Source organism: Periplaneta americana, chromosome 17, assembly GCF_040183065.1.
Source record: "Periplaneta americana isolate PAMFEO1 chromosome 17, P.americana_PAMFEO1_priV1, whole genome shotgun sequence".
In the NCBI taxonomy this organism is placed as follows: domain Eukaryota; kingdom Metazoa; phylum Arthropoda; class Insecta; order Blattodea; family Blattidae; genus Periplaneta; species Periplaneta americana.
In genome coordinates, this window is record NC_091133.1 from 100418313 (window position 1) to 100436305 (window position 17993).

The 17993-nt window shown below is 35.4% G+C and overlaps 1 protein-coding gene across 5 annotated transcripts in view; it reads right to left on the minus strand.

Moving 5' to 3' along the window:
- Positions 1-8266: 8266 nt before the first annotated feature.
- Ppn (proteoglycan-like sulfated glycoprotein papilin) overlaps positions 8267-17993 on the minus strand; it is a 743946-nt gene continuing 734219 nt past the window's right edge. For all 5 annotated transcript variants that reach the window (XM_069817363.1, XM_069817362.1, XM_069817364.1 and 2 more), the window contains 3 exons: positions 15141-15296; positions 12614-12727; positions 8267-10373 (listed from right to left, as the gene is read on the minus strand). In XM_069817363.1, coding sequence (XP_069673464.1) covers positions 10174-10373; positions 12614-12727; positions 15141-15296 — 470 coding nt within the window. In that variant the 3' untranslated portion in view covers positions 8267-10173. The remainder of the gene's footprint in view (positions 10374-12613; positions 12728-15140; positions 15297-17993) is intronic.

Sequence of the window (17993 nt, forward strand, 5' to 3'; positions counted from 1 at the left end):
AAACCTGCAGTTGTGAAACATTTTTGCTTTCTTAATGGTAACTTAAATTAAAGTTCCGCCTAGTATTGTAAACGTAAATAATAATGGTATATATTTGTATAATACTATAAGTTATATTGTAATTATTTATTATTGTTAATGTTCATAGCATTAGTAATTGTTGTTGGTGCATTGTTGTTATATCGTGTACCGTTGTTATAGTTGTCCAGTTCGCCTCACTTGATCGTCATTCTGTGAGTTGAAATGGCAGTCACAAGTTCGTTCCCTAAATTGTTTTCGCACGATGCTAAAATTGTCTCTCCTGTATGAGGACGTAATATATCCATACAATCGTGAATAATTAAGACTTTATAGTACTATTAAGATGTTTTTTTCCTCCGTTTGACATGTTCCATATTCTAGCTGTGAAGTGATGTACGAATACCATGGAATGTAAATAAATACAATACAATACAATACAATACAATACAACGGCAGAAACTTTGTCGTTTAGTCCCATGAATCAATGACGTCTTGAACTCAAACAGCAACGCTGTCGGCTGTACGGCTTCCCTTTTCGACAGGTAGGCCTAAGTCAAAACAAGCAGAAGTCAATTGGGCACCAGTCACGTACTGATCTGTGACGTAGAATGTATAAAGTTGCCAACCCTCCCGTATTTCCCAAGATCTCCCGTATTTGTCCCTAATTTTTAATAGTTTCCTGGCTCTCGTGTTTTTCTTCTCTTCGAGCATTTTCTTATTTTTATACTGTATATTGGAAAAACCTGTATTTCAAATACTGTATTTCATTTTGTCGGGAATGAAAAGGAGTCATAGCATGAATTTTTGTTGTTCCAGAGTTGTATTAAAATGTGCAGTCTCTGTAGAATGTAGGCAATGCTAGCCAGAAATTGGTTACAGTGCTGGCCAGTTTAAAATGAAACAATATTAATGTTACGAATTTGAAAAAATGGCGAGTTTTGTTGTAGGCCTAAGTGTAGGCCTACCAGGTAGTAATGCTCATAGACTGCTTTCTCTCATGAACAGCAAGTGAGCAGATATTCGTAAGAAGGAGACACATCTAATGAAATAGAACTATAAATAATAAATAATAATAATAATAATAATAATAATAATAATAATAATAATAATAATAATAATAATACGCAACTTCAACTACTCATGCAGGGAATTTTTACAGTTTGATAAAAATGGTTAAATACACTTACGCGAGGCAAACTCTATCTCAAAATATTCTTAATTTAAGTGATTTTCGCGTGTCGGCTGTCTCACGATCACGTGACTACAGCTGCGCTGGTCCAAACACCAGCGCAACCACACGTTTGCCATGCAGCATTTCCCCTTGCCTCTCGCCCCGCAAGCAAGTCCAGAAGCTGACTCGGCAAGGTTCAGACGAGAAATTGAACCTCGGAAGCACTTACGAGTGCATGTATTCGTATATGTGTGCGATCTCTGCGGTTCATAAGTTTTCATACGACAAAAATACATCAGAGCCGCAAGTAAACTTATTGAAGATGAGCAAGAAACAAAGAATGATAGTGTAAATTATAAATAAATTTATTTAAACAATTACATTGTTTTTTCTTGTTTTACCTGAACCATTGGACGCATAGGACGCACCGCCACTGAACCTGTGTTAATGGACGTCTTTTAGAAAAAAGATGTGTGGTCGCTTAAGACAGTTTTCATTGTATTAGGCCCTATTATTTACCGTAAAAATTAGTGTTAAAAGAAAACTGGTTTTGATCTAAACGATAAGTACTTTAACCAGGGTGTGAATTGCATATTTTCTCCAGAGGGGGGACATATTAAAGTTTTAATTATCTATAAAAAAAATACTGTCAATAATTAACGACATTGGTTTTCTCGTATTGTTGTCGCGCTCAACTTATATTGAAAGAAGAAAGGAGAATTATTGTTATTTATTGCATTAGTAACAAATAAAATATGGAAACCATACAGAATTAACCGTAAGTAATGTCATTAATTTCAGAAGTTCATTCTTTGAGATATTTCAAACGAAAAAGTTTAATACAATTTTTCTTGTTTTTGGTTCCTTTCCGAGATAAAAATTGTTTTATATGAAACATTTCATAGCGAGTTTTGTGAAGATCATTCCCAATATGCTCAGTCAGTTTAAGAGAGCAGTGCATTAAAAAAAAATTATTCATATATAAACCTGAAAATCATAAAACTTTATTAAAACTACAAGACAAAAAATGGATCTAAATAAAAAAACTAAAGATAATAGGCTATGTAATAAAAAAAAGTAAAAACCGGATTTGTTGGTTGGTTATACAGTTTTATTAATGAATTTATTTATTTCATTATGTTTATTGTTGATAATATATTATTGAAAGAATTTTAGTTTTGTCCTTTAAATATGCAGAAGTTTGATTTGAACTAATGTAACATTTTAAAGTTCCTTTTCGGAACAAAAAGTTTCATTTGTTCGGATCAATTTTATGCACATTTAAAGGACAAAACAAAAATTTTTTCCGTCATAATACACTGCTTTCTTAAATTGACTAAGCATATTGGAAATGAAATCCCAAAACACGCCATGAAATGTTTTATATAAAACAATTTTTATCTCGTAAAAGGAAGCAAAAAGAAGCAATATTGTATTAAACATTTTTGTTTGAAATATCTCAAAGAATAACTCCCTGAAATTAATGACATTATTAGTCATGTGGCTGTGACAAAATTATTAATACTTTTTCAGCAGGAGTCACCAGATTCTCCGGGGGGGGGGGGGAAGAGAACGAACGATCCCTGACATCCCCCCCCCCCGTCAATTCCCATCATGACTATAACTTTGTTTAAACACAAAGACAAAGAACGTCTGTTTCTCTCAGACATAAAAATTTACAGCTCCTATGTTCTCAGTTTTACGGTGATATTTCTTATTCAGTTATCCACGTAGGTCTACATTGCAGTGCGGAAGAGAACCGAAATCTTGCTGGTTCATTCTGTCGGCTTAGCAAATAATGATAATGATGCCGTAAAATTAACACGTTCTATACTGCAGTAAGTAATAGGGTATGGAGTATCAGTATGTATTTTATTATGTGTACGCAAATATCTTCTGGTCAGTGTTAAGTTACTGCGCAAATTGCAAATGAAGAACAGAGTAAACAGTGTAGGTACGAATTCAAGGACTCGTCCGTAATTAGTGATAAATGTCGTAATATAATATCTATGACACATGCGAATAATTACAACCATTGAACAGTGAGGAGAGGAGAGGAGGGGGCCACTAAAGTAACTCAAGCAGTAGCGTATTTGGCTACTGATCCGAGGCTGAGCTTGAGCGTGGGTTAGATTCCCTCGTGGGATGCTAACCTGGTTGAGTTTTTCTGGGGTTTTCTCTAACTGTAAGGTGAATGTAAGGTAATCTGCGGCGAATTTTCGGCCTCATCTCGCAAAATACTATTTTGCCATCACCAATTCCATCGACACTGAATAACCAACTAAAAAATATATTACACGCTAATATGTTTTCGCGGGACATCAGCCGAGTTAAGATTTTGGAATGCTCCAAGCTTTCGACTGCTATCTCTGCAGCCATCTTCAGGGAAGTGATGTCCGAACAGAAAGTCGAAAGGTTATATAGATGTGGCTGTCTCAGGTGAAACGGGATTGGTTGGCGGATCGGCCAATCCGGGGCCGGGAATTGTCATCGCTCGTAAGCTCCGCCCCTCCCGGGATTACTGCGTGAAGTTTGGCGGGCGGCGAGCCCTGTTCCGCCGCTTGGAATCGGTTGCCGTCCTCGGTCCGTGATCTTCATGACCTTGATTGTAAGAGGGCCTGAGTTGGTCTAAGGCCGGTGTCTATGCCTGACTGAGCTGGAGTCCACTGTCTCTGTTAAAGTTGTTTTTCTCCAGCTTGATCTCTATGGCCTCCTTGATTGTACGATCCCAGTAGTGGCTTGATTTGTTAATGACCTTGGTGTGGTCAAACAGTATTTTATGCTCCTTTTCTATGCTGTGTTGCGCCACTGCAGATTTTTCCGGACATCACTTCCCTGAAGATGGCTGCAGAGATAGCAGTCGAAAGCTTGGAGCATTCCAAAATCTTAACTCGGCTGATGTCCCGCGAAAACATATTAGCGAACCAACGCCGAGAAAGCCTCAAATCATACAAATATATTACAATCATCTTCATCATCAACGTGGACTTATCAATCCGTCCATTTTCAAGCTTCTCCATCTTCCGTGCGTTTTTTTTAAGCAAGACGTAAGGCGCTGCAGCAAGACCGTTCTTTTATTAGGCCTACATTTGCTTCACCGTCTCTGCAGCAAATCAAAACATCGCTTTACGAGTTTGCTGCACGATCCATCATGGCGGAATGCATGTTTTGGTCTTTTGCAATGTTTATTATTGTTAAAATCGTCTAGTAATAATAATTCTATGTCATTATCATGGAAGTCGAAACTATTTAACATGTTCGGTTCTTTTAAGGTTAAATTTATTACTGCAGTAATAGAAGCCAATATTAATTGTCCACCATTTTGCAGACAGTTGACCTACTTACGTTTTTTTTCGACCCTCATTTTGCTGCACCAAAGGCATGAAGCTCTTTACTGAAGAGCTTTAAAAAAAACGCACGGCTTGTCCTTGGTCTTCCAATAGGTTCATAATCCATTTTCGGTGGCATTCTTCGAACAAGTTGAAAACAATTTACTACCTTCCATTTATTTGTTCATATAGCCTTTTTGATATTCAATTTATCTCTTATTTTAAATAATTGATTAAATGGCGATCTTACTCGTGTTAATTGTGTAAACATGTGCGGCTTACAGCTGTTTCGGTGCTTCTTTACACCATCCTCAGAGCCTACTAGATCTCGGCGTTATTTCGAACTTCGCTGCCTGTTGTGTGGGTGCGTTCGATTGTTGAAAAGTGTTGAAATGTGGTGTCAAATAGTGTGTGTTCTGAAATTGATCTGTGTGTTGATAATTTGATCAGGGTATGTTTTAGTGTGTCTGTATATTTCATATTGTTCTAGTGTGTTGAGTTTTTGGTTTTTGGGTTGTATGTGTAGGATTTCCATGTCTGTATTTATGTTATTGTATGTGTGGTTAGCAGTGGCGGCTCGTGAGTATTGAATTAAGGGGGGCTGCATACAAAAATAAACCAAGCAACTTACTTTATTTGAAGGGTAGTTCCATGCGCCTTATCTTGTAAGTTGTGTTTAAATGAGACAGGCTCATGTTAGTAGATTTAGTGGCATTTAAAAGAATCCTGCGAACAAAATTCCGACACACCGGCGACGCTGATATAACCCCTGCTGTTGCGAGTGTCGTTAAATAAACCATAATTTAATTTTTATATGCAGATTTGAACCTTAGAAATATCTAACTGGCGATGTTGTAGTTGGTTGTATAATATATAAAACATGATACATCAATAAATGGAAAAAATAACTGAGCCAGAAATTGAATTCAGGATCTTCAAGATATTCAGGATATTCATTTATTGTGATGTTGTTAGATGTTTCAGATTCCATAATGGTTGAAAACATTCTAGCAATGGCGCCTTCTTCTCATGAACAACATTTACTGTTATTTTAAATCCATCTTGTTGCCCCAGTTGACGGAATTGTCTTTGAAACACATTAATCTAATATCGAGAGAAGAAAGGGATACTGGATAAATTAGCAAAAAATATGGGAGCCTTTGTATTTTGTTTAGCGGCTCTTTCCATTATGATATTCAACTGATGGGCACTTAATTTCACATTTCTCCTGAATTGTTAAGGTACTGAACTGAATAGACTGTAAATATTGTACAGAATTAAACATTGTTGCACTTGTACTCACAACATTAAAGAAAATCTATTTAAAACTTCGCGCTACTGACAAACTGCTGCAAATTTTGCAGCGCCTGGAAACTCTGGATTCACGGCAAGGGGCTAGCAGGGGGAGGGGTAAAACTAACGCGCAAAGCATCTGAGACGAGACTGGCAGCTCCAGGGGAGGAAGTGGCTTCAGCCTATAGTCCTTGTCTCTGGTTTCGCTCTGGCAGCACCATGGGAGGAAGTGACTTCACTAACGATTGCGTGCATGTTATTGACAGCGAAAATTTTTAAAACATTCGAGCCGCTAAATAGAGACTGTATAATAAATGTATTACACAACATAAAACGGGACAAGAGCCACAAATGTCTGGAGGTGCTGCAGCTCCGCAGCATTGGTTATGTGTTCGGCACATGTAGATGTAGCTTATTGTGCCCTCTGGTTATTGCTTTAATGTGTTCTTTGTATCGAGTTTGGAATGATCTGACTGTCTGTCCAATGTAGAAACTGTCGCAATTATTTCATGTGAGTTTGTATACGCCTGTGTAGTTGTATTTATTTGTTTGTGTGTTGAGATGTCTTTGTAGTGTGTTTTCTGTTCTGTATGCTATGTTGTACTTCTGTTTTCTGAATGAGGATGCGATCTTGTGTGTTTTTTTTTGTTTTCGTATGTTAGTGTGATGTATTTCTTGTGTAAGCCGCACATGCTTACATAATTAACACGAGTAAGATCGCCATTTAATCAATTATTTAAATTCAAGTGTTAAAAGTAGTGTACGAAAGATTCAACATATCTTATTTTAACATTTCGTTTCTTACTTAAAATTATATAGCCCAGCTCTGGGCATGAGGAAAAGTGAAAGAGATAGAGAAGTCTTTTCGCTTACACCACCTTATAAACAAACGCACAGCAAGGCTCTGTGTATCAGTGCGGATTTTAGGCGACCAGAGATACCCGAAAGTTCGTAAAAGCTGTGATGCCCGTCTGATACAATCAGTCACTGACCTTTCTGTTTGCTCGTACCACACAAAAGCATTACTGTCTCAGCCGGAGAAGATGGAGTGGGGAGTTAAGGGGTGGTCTGCAGTGACTCAATTGATGTTAAGCTTCCTTCTTATCATGTTGCAGTACATTCCGTCTTAGAACACAATATTCTTCCCCTTACTAACCACTACGTCTGTTGACTAAACAATGTCACGATGACTTATATTTTCTTGACAGGAGTGCCCCTCAGCTTCGAGCACAGATATTATTTTCATTCTTCCTCTTTCCTCTTGCCCTCCTATGCACATTTGTGATTAAATTTCCTTCTTATGACGCAACACACTGCTCGCTCACTAGCCAAACAACCAAGGACAGGGGCCATTAACGTTGAATCGAGCTGTAATTGCAAAAGCATATAGGTCGTTACTGCTATTAAAAACATTTCTATTATTATTATTATTATTATTATTATTATTATTATTATTACTACTTCGGAATATGTATGATAAGAACTTTCTTGTGTTAAATTTTTAACGTACCTTGTTAACATGTTTCGACCTATTTTCGGTCATCTTCGGAACTGGTCGTTGTTGGTCTTGGCGCCTCTTGTTTTCTGTGTGGATGCGTTCGTAGTGTAGAGTCAAAGAGTGTATGTGTTTTGAAATTGAGTTGTGCGTTGAGAATATCGTTGGGGTGTGTTTTCATGTGTCTGTATATTTCATATTGTTCTAGTCTGTTGAGTTTCTGGCTTTTTGGTTGGATGTGCAGTATTTCCATGTCTGCGTTGATGTCTCTGTAGGTATGGTTGGCATTTGTGATGTGTTCTGCATATGTGGAGGTGTTTTGTAATTTTGTTATGGCTGTGATGTGTTCTTTGTAACGTGTTTGAAATGATCTGCCTGTCTGTCCTATGTAGAAATTGTTGCAGGTGTTACATTTGAGTTCGTATACACCCCAACGATATTCTCAACACACAACTCAATTTCAAAACACATACACTCTTTGACTCTACACTACGAACGCACCCACACAGGAAACAAGAGGCGCCAAGACCAACAACGACCAGTTCCGAAGATGACCGAAAATAGGTCGAAACATGTTAACAAGGTACGTTAAAAATTTAACACAAGAAAGTTCTTATCATACATATTCCGAAGTGATACAGTGTTAAAAGTTGTGTAATCAAGATGTATTATTATTATTATTATTATTATTATTATTATTATTATTGGTATTATTTTTATACTATCTTAGTTGTAATCCTTCTTAAACCGTGTCAGCAGATGTCCTGCAATAACAATATTACAAATTCATAAATATGCTTACAGTACCGGTATAATCAGAAACTAGATTAAGGTCTAGAAATAAGATTGTCGAAGCTATGATTTGTAAAAATCTTTATGGTGAATAAATTCTATGTCTAGTGACCAAAACAGGTACCAAGGTTAAGAGGAATACTATGGTAAAATAAAAACAGAATATATAATAAAGTACTTATTTATTTTCATTTTGACGTATGTACATGTTACTAATAGCAAAATACTGTGGAAATAGAATTATTCCACTCGTAAAATAACATACATTATTTTCACATTAAAAATCTCAGTTTGTATGACAAAGAAAAGGCACATCAAAGACATCACTTTTATCATATATTCACTATAACGATAATTTAATTTCTAGAAAGGCACTAAATAATGTACACAACAAATTAACATAAATTTTACGACACTTAAAGTGTCTTACAAGAATAAACAAGTGGCAGTGGGGTTCTGTGAGCATCACCGTCGGATGAGTCTCTAAATTGAATCATTCACACACAAAATTACAAAGGCATACACAAATCTCTATGGTTAAGATATCTGAAAGTTTCTTATAAAAAAAGAGAGGAATTAAAAGAGAGTAGAGACCGAAGAAGTACGTTAATGGAAAGTCTTTGACTGGTTATGGTACAGATGGGCTGCACATGGTCGCATGCTTCTGGGCCTTTTGCTCTTTGTTATATTAAAAATCTGATAGGTACTGTATGTTAGTTACAACATTGTCTTCCAAATTGCTTTACTTCAGTGGTTTCCATGTAAAATAGTAGGCTGAAAATGGAGAAGTAAATATGAAGCTTTACCCAGAGAAAGCATTTTATCTATACACAATGACATACAATTTACACTATTTAACATTGCCCATTAAATTATACAATATTAGTTACGCATTTTGGGCACTATTGTCTATAATCAATATCTTTAATATAACGTACTGATTAAGGCACTTAAGTGAATTATCTCACCATAGCAGATATTTCATTTTAAGGACTCTATGGCCACAAATCAATTAATATTTTTCACAAGAGTCCCCCATAGTCGTTGGCAGGTACAGTATCTCTTACAATACGTTATTTACGAATTCAATTAGTTTATATCTACCGTGGAATTTTAATAAACTTCTAAATTTTCAGCATTACTGAAACCACCTAATATATCTGTCATTTATAGATACATTCTTTCATTGGGAGTTACTAAATAATACTCTAAATATGCAGTAACTTATGTGGATTAAGTAATATTGATTAGATTCATCACATTTTCCTTCAAAATATTTTTGTCATAGGTCTTTTAACACAAAAGTTTTAATTTCTAGTTAACAAATTTAAAAAAATGTAGTTATTAAAATACAAAGAAAAGCAGAAACTTTCAAGTGGTCGAATTAAAAAACAAAAAACTATAAAATTTCTACTCCATGCAAGTTATTAGCATGGCTTTAAAGTGATAATCATAATAATATAAAAATTTATTTACTTCTTTCTTCATTTATGTTTTTATTAACTTATAAATTTTTTATTTTCATTTTACTTACAGGTAGAAAAAATAATTCACAGTATTATGAAATAAGAATTTTGTGATGAAAGAAATAGTCGTAGGTATTCCAAAATTTTTATCTCATGTCATAATGTTCCGAATTTTGTCTATAGTACATGTTGTAATTGTAAGTAAATTTTTGTCGAGGGGCTCTCACAAAAAATAAAAATTTAGTAACATCAAAGACCATATAATTAGTGTTTTCCTTTCTCTAGTTAGTTGACTGTTCACCACTGTACATTTAGACTTAGATAAAATGGATGCAACTCAATAGAGTTGACGATTAATATAACTTAGATACAAACTGAGTTCAAAGCAATGCTTTTTGTCATGATTTGGATGTTGTTATAATTTACTTATCAGTTACTATTGTTCTTAATTTACACATGGAATGAGATTTGTTACTTTAATAATATAATATTTCAAAGAAAATGATGCAAATGCAGCAGGAACACGTAACACTGTCTCAGCAGTCTGTTTTAACGTAACGATCATTTACTGTGCCACTCAACAGTGGGCGTGACTAGCGGTGAGTGTCATTTCCTCCTGCTCTTGTTTATGCCTGTACCTGATGATTTCTCCAAGTGAGGGCCGTAGGATGGAAGCTGTCCAGCTTGTGTACAGGACTTGCAGCAGAAACGGGCGTAGTATTTATGTGTGCAATACTGCCCAGCCACAATGAGCTGGCAATTGGCAAAGAATGGGTTGTCTGTGCAGTTTGGATGGATATAAACGCCTGAAACAAATACATTTATAAATTGTTTCTTGCAACACAAAATACCAGTACACCAGCAGAGATTCTGACTACAGTTCATGAGGTCCCGGTTAGATCACAAGATCACAAGAATTTTTTCTTAAAGGGGAATGTTCCTGTGTTCGTCCATGGTCTGGAAATTAGGTTAAGCTTAGGTTTAAGACTTTCCTGGCACTTCATAATCATTCTATCATAATATCATCATTGGGGCAACGTAACTCCGCCTTCCAGGTACCCCAACCTCAAAAGTGGGTTACAAATATAAGCAAATCCGAGGAGAGACTAGAATACATTTCCGTCCCCATCGAGTATGTGGTACCTAAGAGGTTACGTCCATTTTCGGTTTTCCCCTTCAAAATTTTCTAGAGCTCCTTCAGTGGAGCAGCGTAACTCGCAGTGAGACTAGTGGCCAACAGGCTTGGAGCTCACACATTTAATTTCGTACACCCCCCCAACCCCTTGCAAGGACGCGTTTGCGTACCTTTTAAATTTGTCCTCCCAATTCTCCTTTTTCGATTTTTCGAGACTAGAAATGTCAAATGACAACCTGGTGGTATTGAAAAAAAAAAATGACATATAGACTACTCCATAATGTGCTTACATGTTACATTTATGACGAATTCTACATTAATGAGAAATAACGACATAGCCTACATACAGGATTCATGAAGCAAAAAGAAATTCCTTCTTAGTCTCACGTCTGATGAAACAGAGACTTGCTAACTATGTATGACAGATTCTCGTCACTATAAAAAATGACAAACACCTGACAGCTCCTGGAATTGTATATATTGTATTTTAAATGGAAAAAACGTAATTTATTTTCACACGGTATCTCACAACGCGGAAAGAGTGTTTAGGCTAATCATATTTGAAAATCCCTGCGGTGGTTGAGTGATCAGACCTCTGACCTGTCAGCAGGTGGCCCGTGTTCGAGTCCCAGTTAAGTCTGGGATTTTTCATCGAAAAATCCATAGTGTCACTTGTAACTGACAAGGTTGCAGTTGGGATTTTTCTCGGGGTTCTCCCGTTTTTCCCCATATTAGGCATTTACATCATTCCATCACCATTTCTCCATTTCGTCATCATTCCATAGCATTCCCTGATCGCCGCCTGATGATGCACGGAGGGGCTGGCCTAGGGACAAGGGAGGTTGCCTGCTCGACACCTGGATACGCAGCAAACCTTAGTGTAGTCAGCCAGTGTGGGTTTGGGAATGCGCCTAGCTTGAGGGTTAGCACAATAGACCATAACAGGTCGCAGTGCTGGGCCATGGTGCCCCCTTCCATAAATTCAATTCAATTCGAAATCATATTTGAAATTTCCCTCAAAAGTAATTTTTATAAAATTACATAATATAATAACATTATACCTAGCAGAACTATCTTTAGTCTTGTGATTCATGCAATATCGATCGATAATTCAATGCATTTCATATATTAATTTCTCCGTCTACTTCAAGTACTAGGCTTCAACGAACCTGTTATTTGTTTCCAAAAATAAATAAATAAAATAAAAAAAAGTCGTCCTAAATAAGGGTTCGAATAGATCGGCCTATTAATCAATTCATAAAGAATAATCATTAAAACCAATTGTGTGAAAATTTGAAAGGAAAAAGAAAACATTAAGATAAATGATACGAAAACATAGGAAATCATTTACAATAAAAGTTTGTTGGGTACAAATGATTAGCCTACTAATTATAGCTAAGGATGATTTTAACACATGAGATCCTATGGCATCAATCATTGCATCAGAAATTTTAAATTGTTTAAGTTGATTTGAAGTTTCTCGTGGGATCGTGCTATGGACACCGAACATGAGCCCAAAAACTGTCCAATGTGTGATGTGGTATTGTGCTCCAAGATACTGACAACAAGGCTCATATATGACTTGTTTTTCACGACACACCTCTTGTGGCTGTTGTTCATGCATCTCAAAACAGATTGTGTGATCAAGAATGACATCCTTATCCTTCTGCCGATCAATTATGATGATATCAGCACGTCTAGTAGAGCCATCAGAAGAGACGCAACCAACCTCCTCATAAACCTCATAGGAAGCATTCTGACGGATTGAAGATGCGATGAGAGAACGAACTTACCTTGAACTGAAACTGGTATGAACTATGCTGAAGTACTGGTATATAACAAATTTAAATTTAAATCATAGTAGAACATGAATACGCAACTTTGCGGATTTAAAAGCATACATGATCTTACCTTCTACTGCTATGGTGATTGAGCTAGATGACTGCCCATATTGATTGGAAGCTAAGCATCTATATGTTCCAGCATCACTTCCATTTGCTCGCTCTATTAATAGACGGTGGTTTTCTGAAAGAAAATTATAATTATTTCTCAGATGCTCAAAAAATTCGATTTTCCCCACTTGTTTTCTAATATGCTGGAAACAGTACCGGTACGTATGTGATGTTAACACTTTTATCTGAAATGTTGATAACTTTGCAGTATTTGCTGCAAGTTCATAATTGACTCTTCTTCTCTGCAGAGACATATTTTGTTGATGTATAAATTTTAATTCTGAAGAGATGTGTTGCTAAACAGTCATGTCCAGTCACTAGTCTGAAGATAGTCACTGTTGTTTTTCTTGGACAATCAGGAATCAAATGTTTATTATTTAAAATTCCGCAGCAAGACATTTTCACTAGCTTATTATTTAATATTACTTGTTCATAATATTTCTCTATTAATAATTTTGCTGCACAATATAATTTATTTTAAATAGTTTGCGAAATCAAAGCTAAATACGAAAGGAAGTATACTTCATACCCACAAGGTGGAGATCATTTAATTTACATCTATTCTATAACATTAACGAACTAATTGCTGTATACTATTTATAAACTTCACAGAATTATTTTTATCATACATACCTAAAAGATGGCTACAAAAAATGTTATATAGTAGGCTCGCTCTATGCATCCCCAGTTAAAGACAGAGGCTACCGCACGCTGAGCGGTTGTCTTTTGAAGTAAGACGGTCCCCTCAACCTTTTCTGCCCACTTGGGGGATGGGGCAATCTCTGTTTCCGCTTTCTGAGGCAAACATAAATGTTGCCAATTCTCCCCTGAATGCTAAAACTTACTGCAGTCTTTCTTAATATGTTCAAACAATTCACAAGCGTTTTTGTTCGCTGTTTGAAAGTCTTCTGTAATTTTATTATTATTATTATTATTATTATTATTATTATTATTATTATTATTATTATTATTATTATTATTTCGTGGAGTATATTGTAAATTACTTAGTTGTTTACAATCCCAAGATAGCAATGATAGATGAACAACAATTTTAAAGACATAATTAACTTTATTAGGACAATAATATAACGCTACCCAACCCCATACCCATCAAGGGAGTTATGTTGCAGGCTATCAAATCAGCCATGCAGTAAGAAACATGCAGTGGAGGAGCTCCCAGCCTCATATGGACACGTTGTGTTCCGATTTCCTCTGTACCACTGTGTTCTAAATCCTTTGGGAATGTTAAATGTCATGTTTTATTTAACGACGCTCGCAACTGCCGAGGTTATATCAGCGTCGCCGGTGTGCCGGAATTTTATCCTGCAGGAGTTCTTTTACATGCCAGTAAATCTACTAACATGAGCCTGTCGCATTTAAGAACACAAACGCCATCGACCTAGCCCGGGATCGAAACCGAAACCTCGGGCATAGAAGATCAGCGCTATACCAACTGCGCCAACCAGGTCGACCTTGGGAAATGATATGGCATCAACTGAAGTCTAATGTTAGGAAAAACAATATTATCCCGACTTGAGTCTAGTGTGTTAACTTCTGCGTGATGGAGCTGCAACAATCGGTCCTCCTGTGTTCAACATGCAATTAAAACGGAAGGAAATTATATATGAAGCACGACAGGGACAGTAACCAAGAGAAATTTGTGATTCATTTAGGAAAGAGTGACGACGAATAGAGGTAAGAGAAGAAAAATGTCGCTGCGAATTTAGACACGAAACACAAATTGACAATATTCTTTCGGTGTTATAATAATAATAATAATAATAATAATAATAATAATAATAATAATAATAATTATTATTATTATTATTATTATTATAGTCTAAGTATGAAAATATATTAGTTTGAAGAAGTTGACCGTACAATGATTCTATAACGGATTTATGCACACAGTAACTCAAAATTAACCATTCATTAATTCGTGACTGATTGAAGTAAAGTACAATTTGTTGTATAGAAATAAATATACGATTGTTTCATACCCACGCCACGTGGAGAAGTCAATGTAAAATGTGACAACTGCGCGCCTAGAAATTTCCGCACGCGTCCCTTAATGACCGGGGTGGACCGTGCGGCTAAGTTCTTCTAGCAACAAAAGAGACCGACTGGGGATCCTTTGAAAAATCCTACTATACCTACATATCTTGCATATTATTTCACAATAAATTTAACACATAAATGTATCTACGATGCTTAAAAATAAAAATAGACTGATTTTAGTATTTGTTTGGTACTTAAATTATATATATATATATATATATATATATATATATATGTATATATATATATATATATATATATGTATATATAAATTCACAAATACATTTATCAACATTGTCCATATTTCAATTTTATATTTTCAGAAAAAACTTTTTTTGTAACAATCGGAAAATGCAGTCAGAGTATAGTAGAAGAATGGTTATTTAAGCAAGTTTAAACTCATTTTCTTTTAATATAACTGAACTTACCTGTTATGTGTATCCTTTCATTTGCTTCCAATAACTGTTCATCCTTATACCACACTACCTGAGGAATGGGGTAGCCATCGACATCACAGGGAATTGATATATCACTTCCAATTGGATAAATTGTACGCGTCAGGGTTACGTTTGCTTGCACAGGAACTGTTAAAAAGAATCAAATTAACAATATTTTCTGTTAATTTTAGGAGGAATATTTATTGATATTTGTTCTTCTCTCAATATAAAGAATAATCAAAATCCCATATCACTAAATAGTAATTTTTCTGTTGACAGATGCCCCAATACAAAAAATGTATAAAACTTCCACACACTTGTACATAGTAAAGTTGCCAGGAACCAGTAATGGTAGACAGAAATTTTGTTTACTCTGGCTTACAATTTTAATAAAGTAACTTTCTTTATTTTATGCACATTTAAATCTATGTTGCTATAGTAACGAAATGACTAACAGGAAAAAGTTTTAAGAGTAACAAGTTAAACTTTTTACTGTTGAAAAAGAGTTTTTAAATCTAAGAATACATCATATTTTACAAATAACAACTCAAAATATTAACTTTTTTCAGCCAGTAAACTACTTCTTGACATAGCTCTCTTAAAGAAAGTATGTATCTGATCTTAACTGTGACATCCAAAAACAGTAACAATTACTCAATTATTTAATTATTATATAGTCATTATCATAACTACAGCAGCTTAAATTTTGAAACAGTGTTTGTGAGCTCCACAAAGCAATATATTATATATATATATATATATATATATATATATATATATATATATATATACTCTTTCATCATACTCTTTCAGCCTCAAAGCAAGCTGCTTCACTGAAATAGTAGGAACCTGTCAATGCAAAAGGAGGCATTTATAAACAGAAATTTAAATGCGAAACATTTCACAGTGACACTATTCTATTAAAAGTAAGTGGAAGTAAGAATATTTTTCAAGCTGTGATCACATGTAGGCCTAATGATTATTGTGGGAGATAAAATACTTTGATACTAACATCTGTCAACAACAATTAAGAAAATATCGCTCTCTTCTATGCTACTTAATCACAAATTGCATTGTAATAAATAAAGATGGCTTTCAGCTTTGGTAATGAAGCACTAAATCAGGATGATAATTTCAGCTGAATTGGTAGTTTTTAATGGTATCCGTTCTAAACAACTTACATTTTACTAACGGTAAATTAAACAATTTTTAAAAAGAAAACAAATCATTTCCTTAAGTGCATACCGTACGGTACATAATCTGCAGCAAGCATGGTATGTCAAACAAACAATTTTGTCACAATGTGATCAAATGTAGAGTAATTTTGGTTATCAGCAGAAAACTGGTTTCTGAATTGTTTTCGTAACTGATAGAGAGTTGCAGAATTAAAAGGCATCAATAAAGGAAGTGTGAAAGGTTGAGCATACACCATCTAAGTAAAGGAGATAGACTAAATAATGGAAACACCACCATTTCAGGTACATTTTTAGACGAGTTTGCCTGCCATGAAGTTGTAATTAGAAATGCATTCTTTGTTTTTATTTTTTAAGTATGTACAATAGTGGCAAAAAAAAACCGGACCGACCCTTGTAGCTGATTTCAGAGCCTTGTTCACTCCAGAGAACGATAGACTGGTAACTAAAACTTTCGTGGTTCGAATCCTGCCTGGGAAGGAAACTTTTTTTTGTTCCTTATTCAGATTTATTCCCAATACTTTTCCATTGCAGCGATATTTTACTACTTAATTAACTTATTATTCCCAGAACATGAATTTTACCAGCAATCGAAAAGTATTGGGAATAAATTTGAATGAGGAACAAAAAATAGTTTCCTTCCCAGACAGGATTCGAACAAGACTAAACTAAACAAGTAAATAATAGCAAATTATTTGCACATCAGTTTCAATTATATTTTATTTATAATTACTTAGCGTCTGTAATGATTTTCTGGAGAGAAAGAGAGAGAGAGAGAGAGAGCGAGAGAGGGGGGAGGGGAGAGAGAGAGAGAGATAGACATGAACCATGAATATATATATATATATATATATTCATGGTTCGTTGTTTTACAACATAATGTTGGTGTAATAACTAATCGAATCTTATTCCTGCAAGCACTGTCTACAAATTCTAGTAGCACTACTCTTCAATTATGGAGGGGGGGGGGGGGGGGGAAGAAAAAACTCAGAGAAGTTGAGATAATTAGAGCTATTAAAAAATACATCAAACCATCCTGTTCAAACGGAAATAAAACAAGGACAAATGGACAACTAGTTTCAAGATATGAATAGAATCTGAAAAGAAACCACTTCAGTCATCGAAGCAGAATTTATAGGAAATTTTCTAGAATACCAGTATCAGAAGTGTGTGAAATATTTCCAATATCTCTTCTTTTGTGGAGAATTTTTATTTAAAATACTGATTGGTATGGCCAGAGCCTTCTTCAGTTACAAGCTGGAGCCATACGTCGGCAACACTGTAATTAACTGTCAGCCGGAGGCCGACCATACAGTGAGACTAGTGGCCAACAGGCTTGGAGCTCACATATTTAGTTTCGTACAGCCCCCAACCCCTTGCAAGGATGCGTTTGCGTACTTTTAAATTTGCCCTCCCAATTCTCCTCTTTCGATTTTTCGATTTTTTTCGAGCGGGCACGACTGTATTGCGTCAACTTGGATTGCGAGAACAAAGGAGTGAGCGATGGCACGTACGAAGAAGAATAAGACCATACAGTACACGTGTTTGTGCTAATGCCGATTTTCAATGTAAATTTATGTTACAATATAAGTGTGTGTCGATGGAATTATGTTTGCGTTCGTATCAAATGTTCATTTTTGATGTATTACAA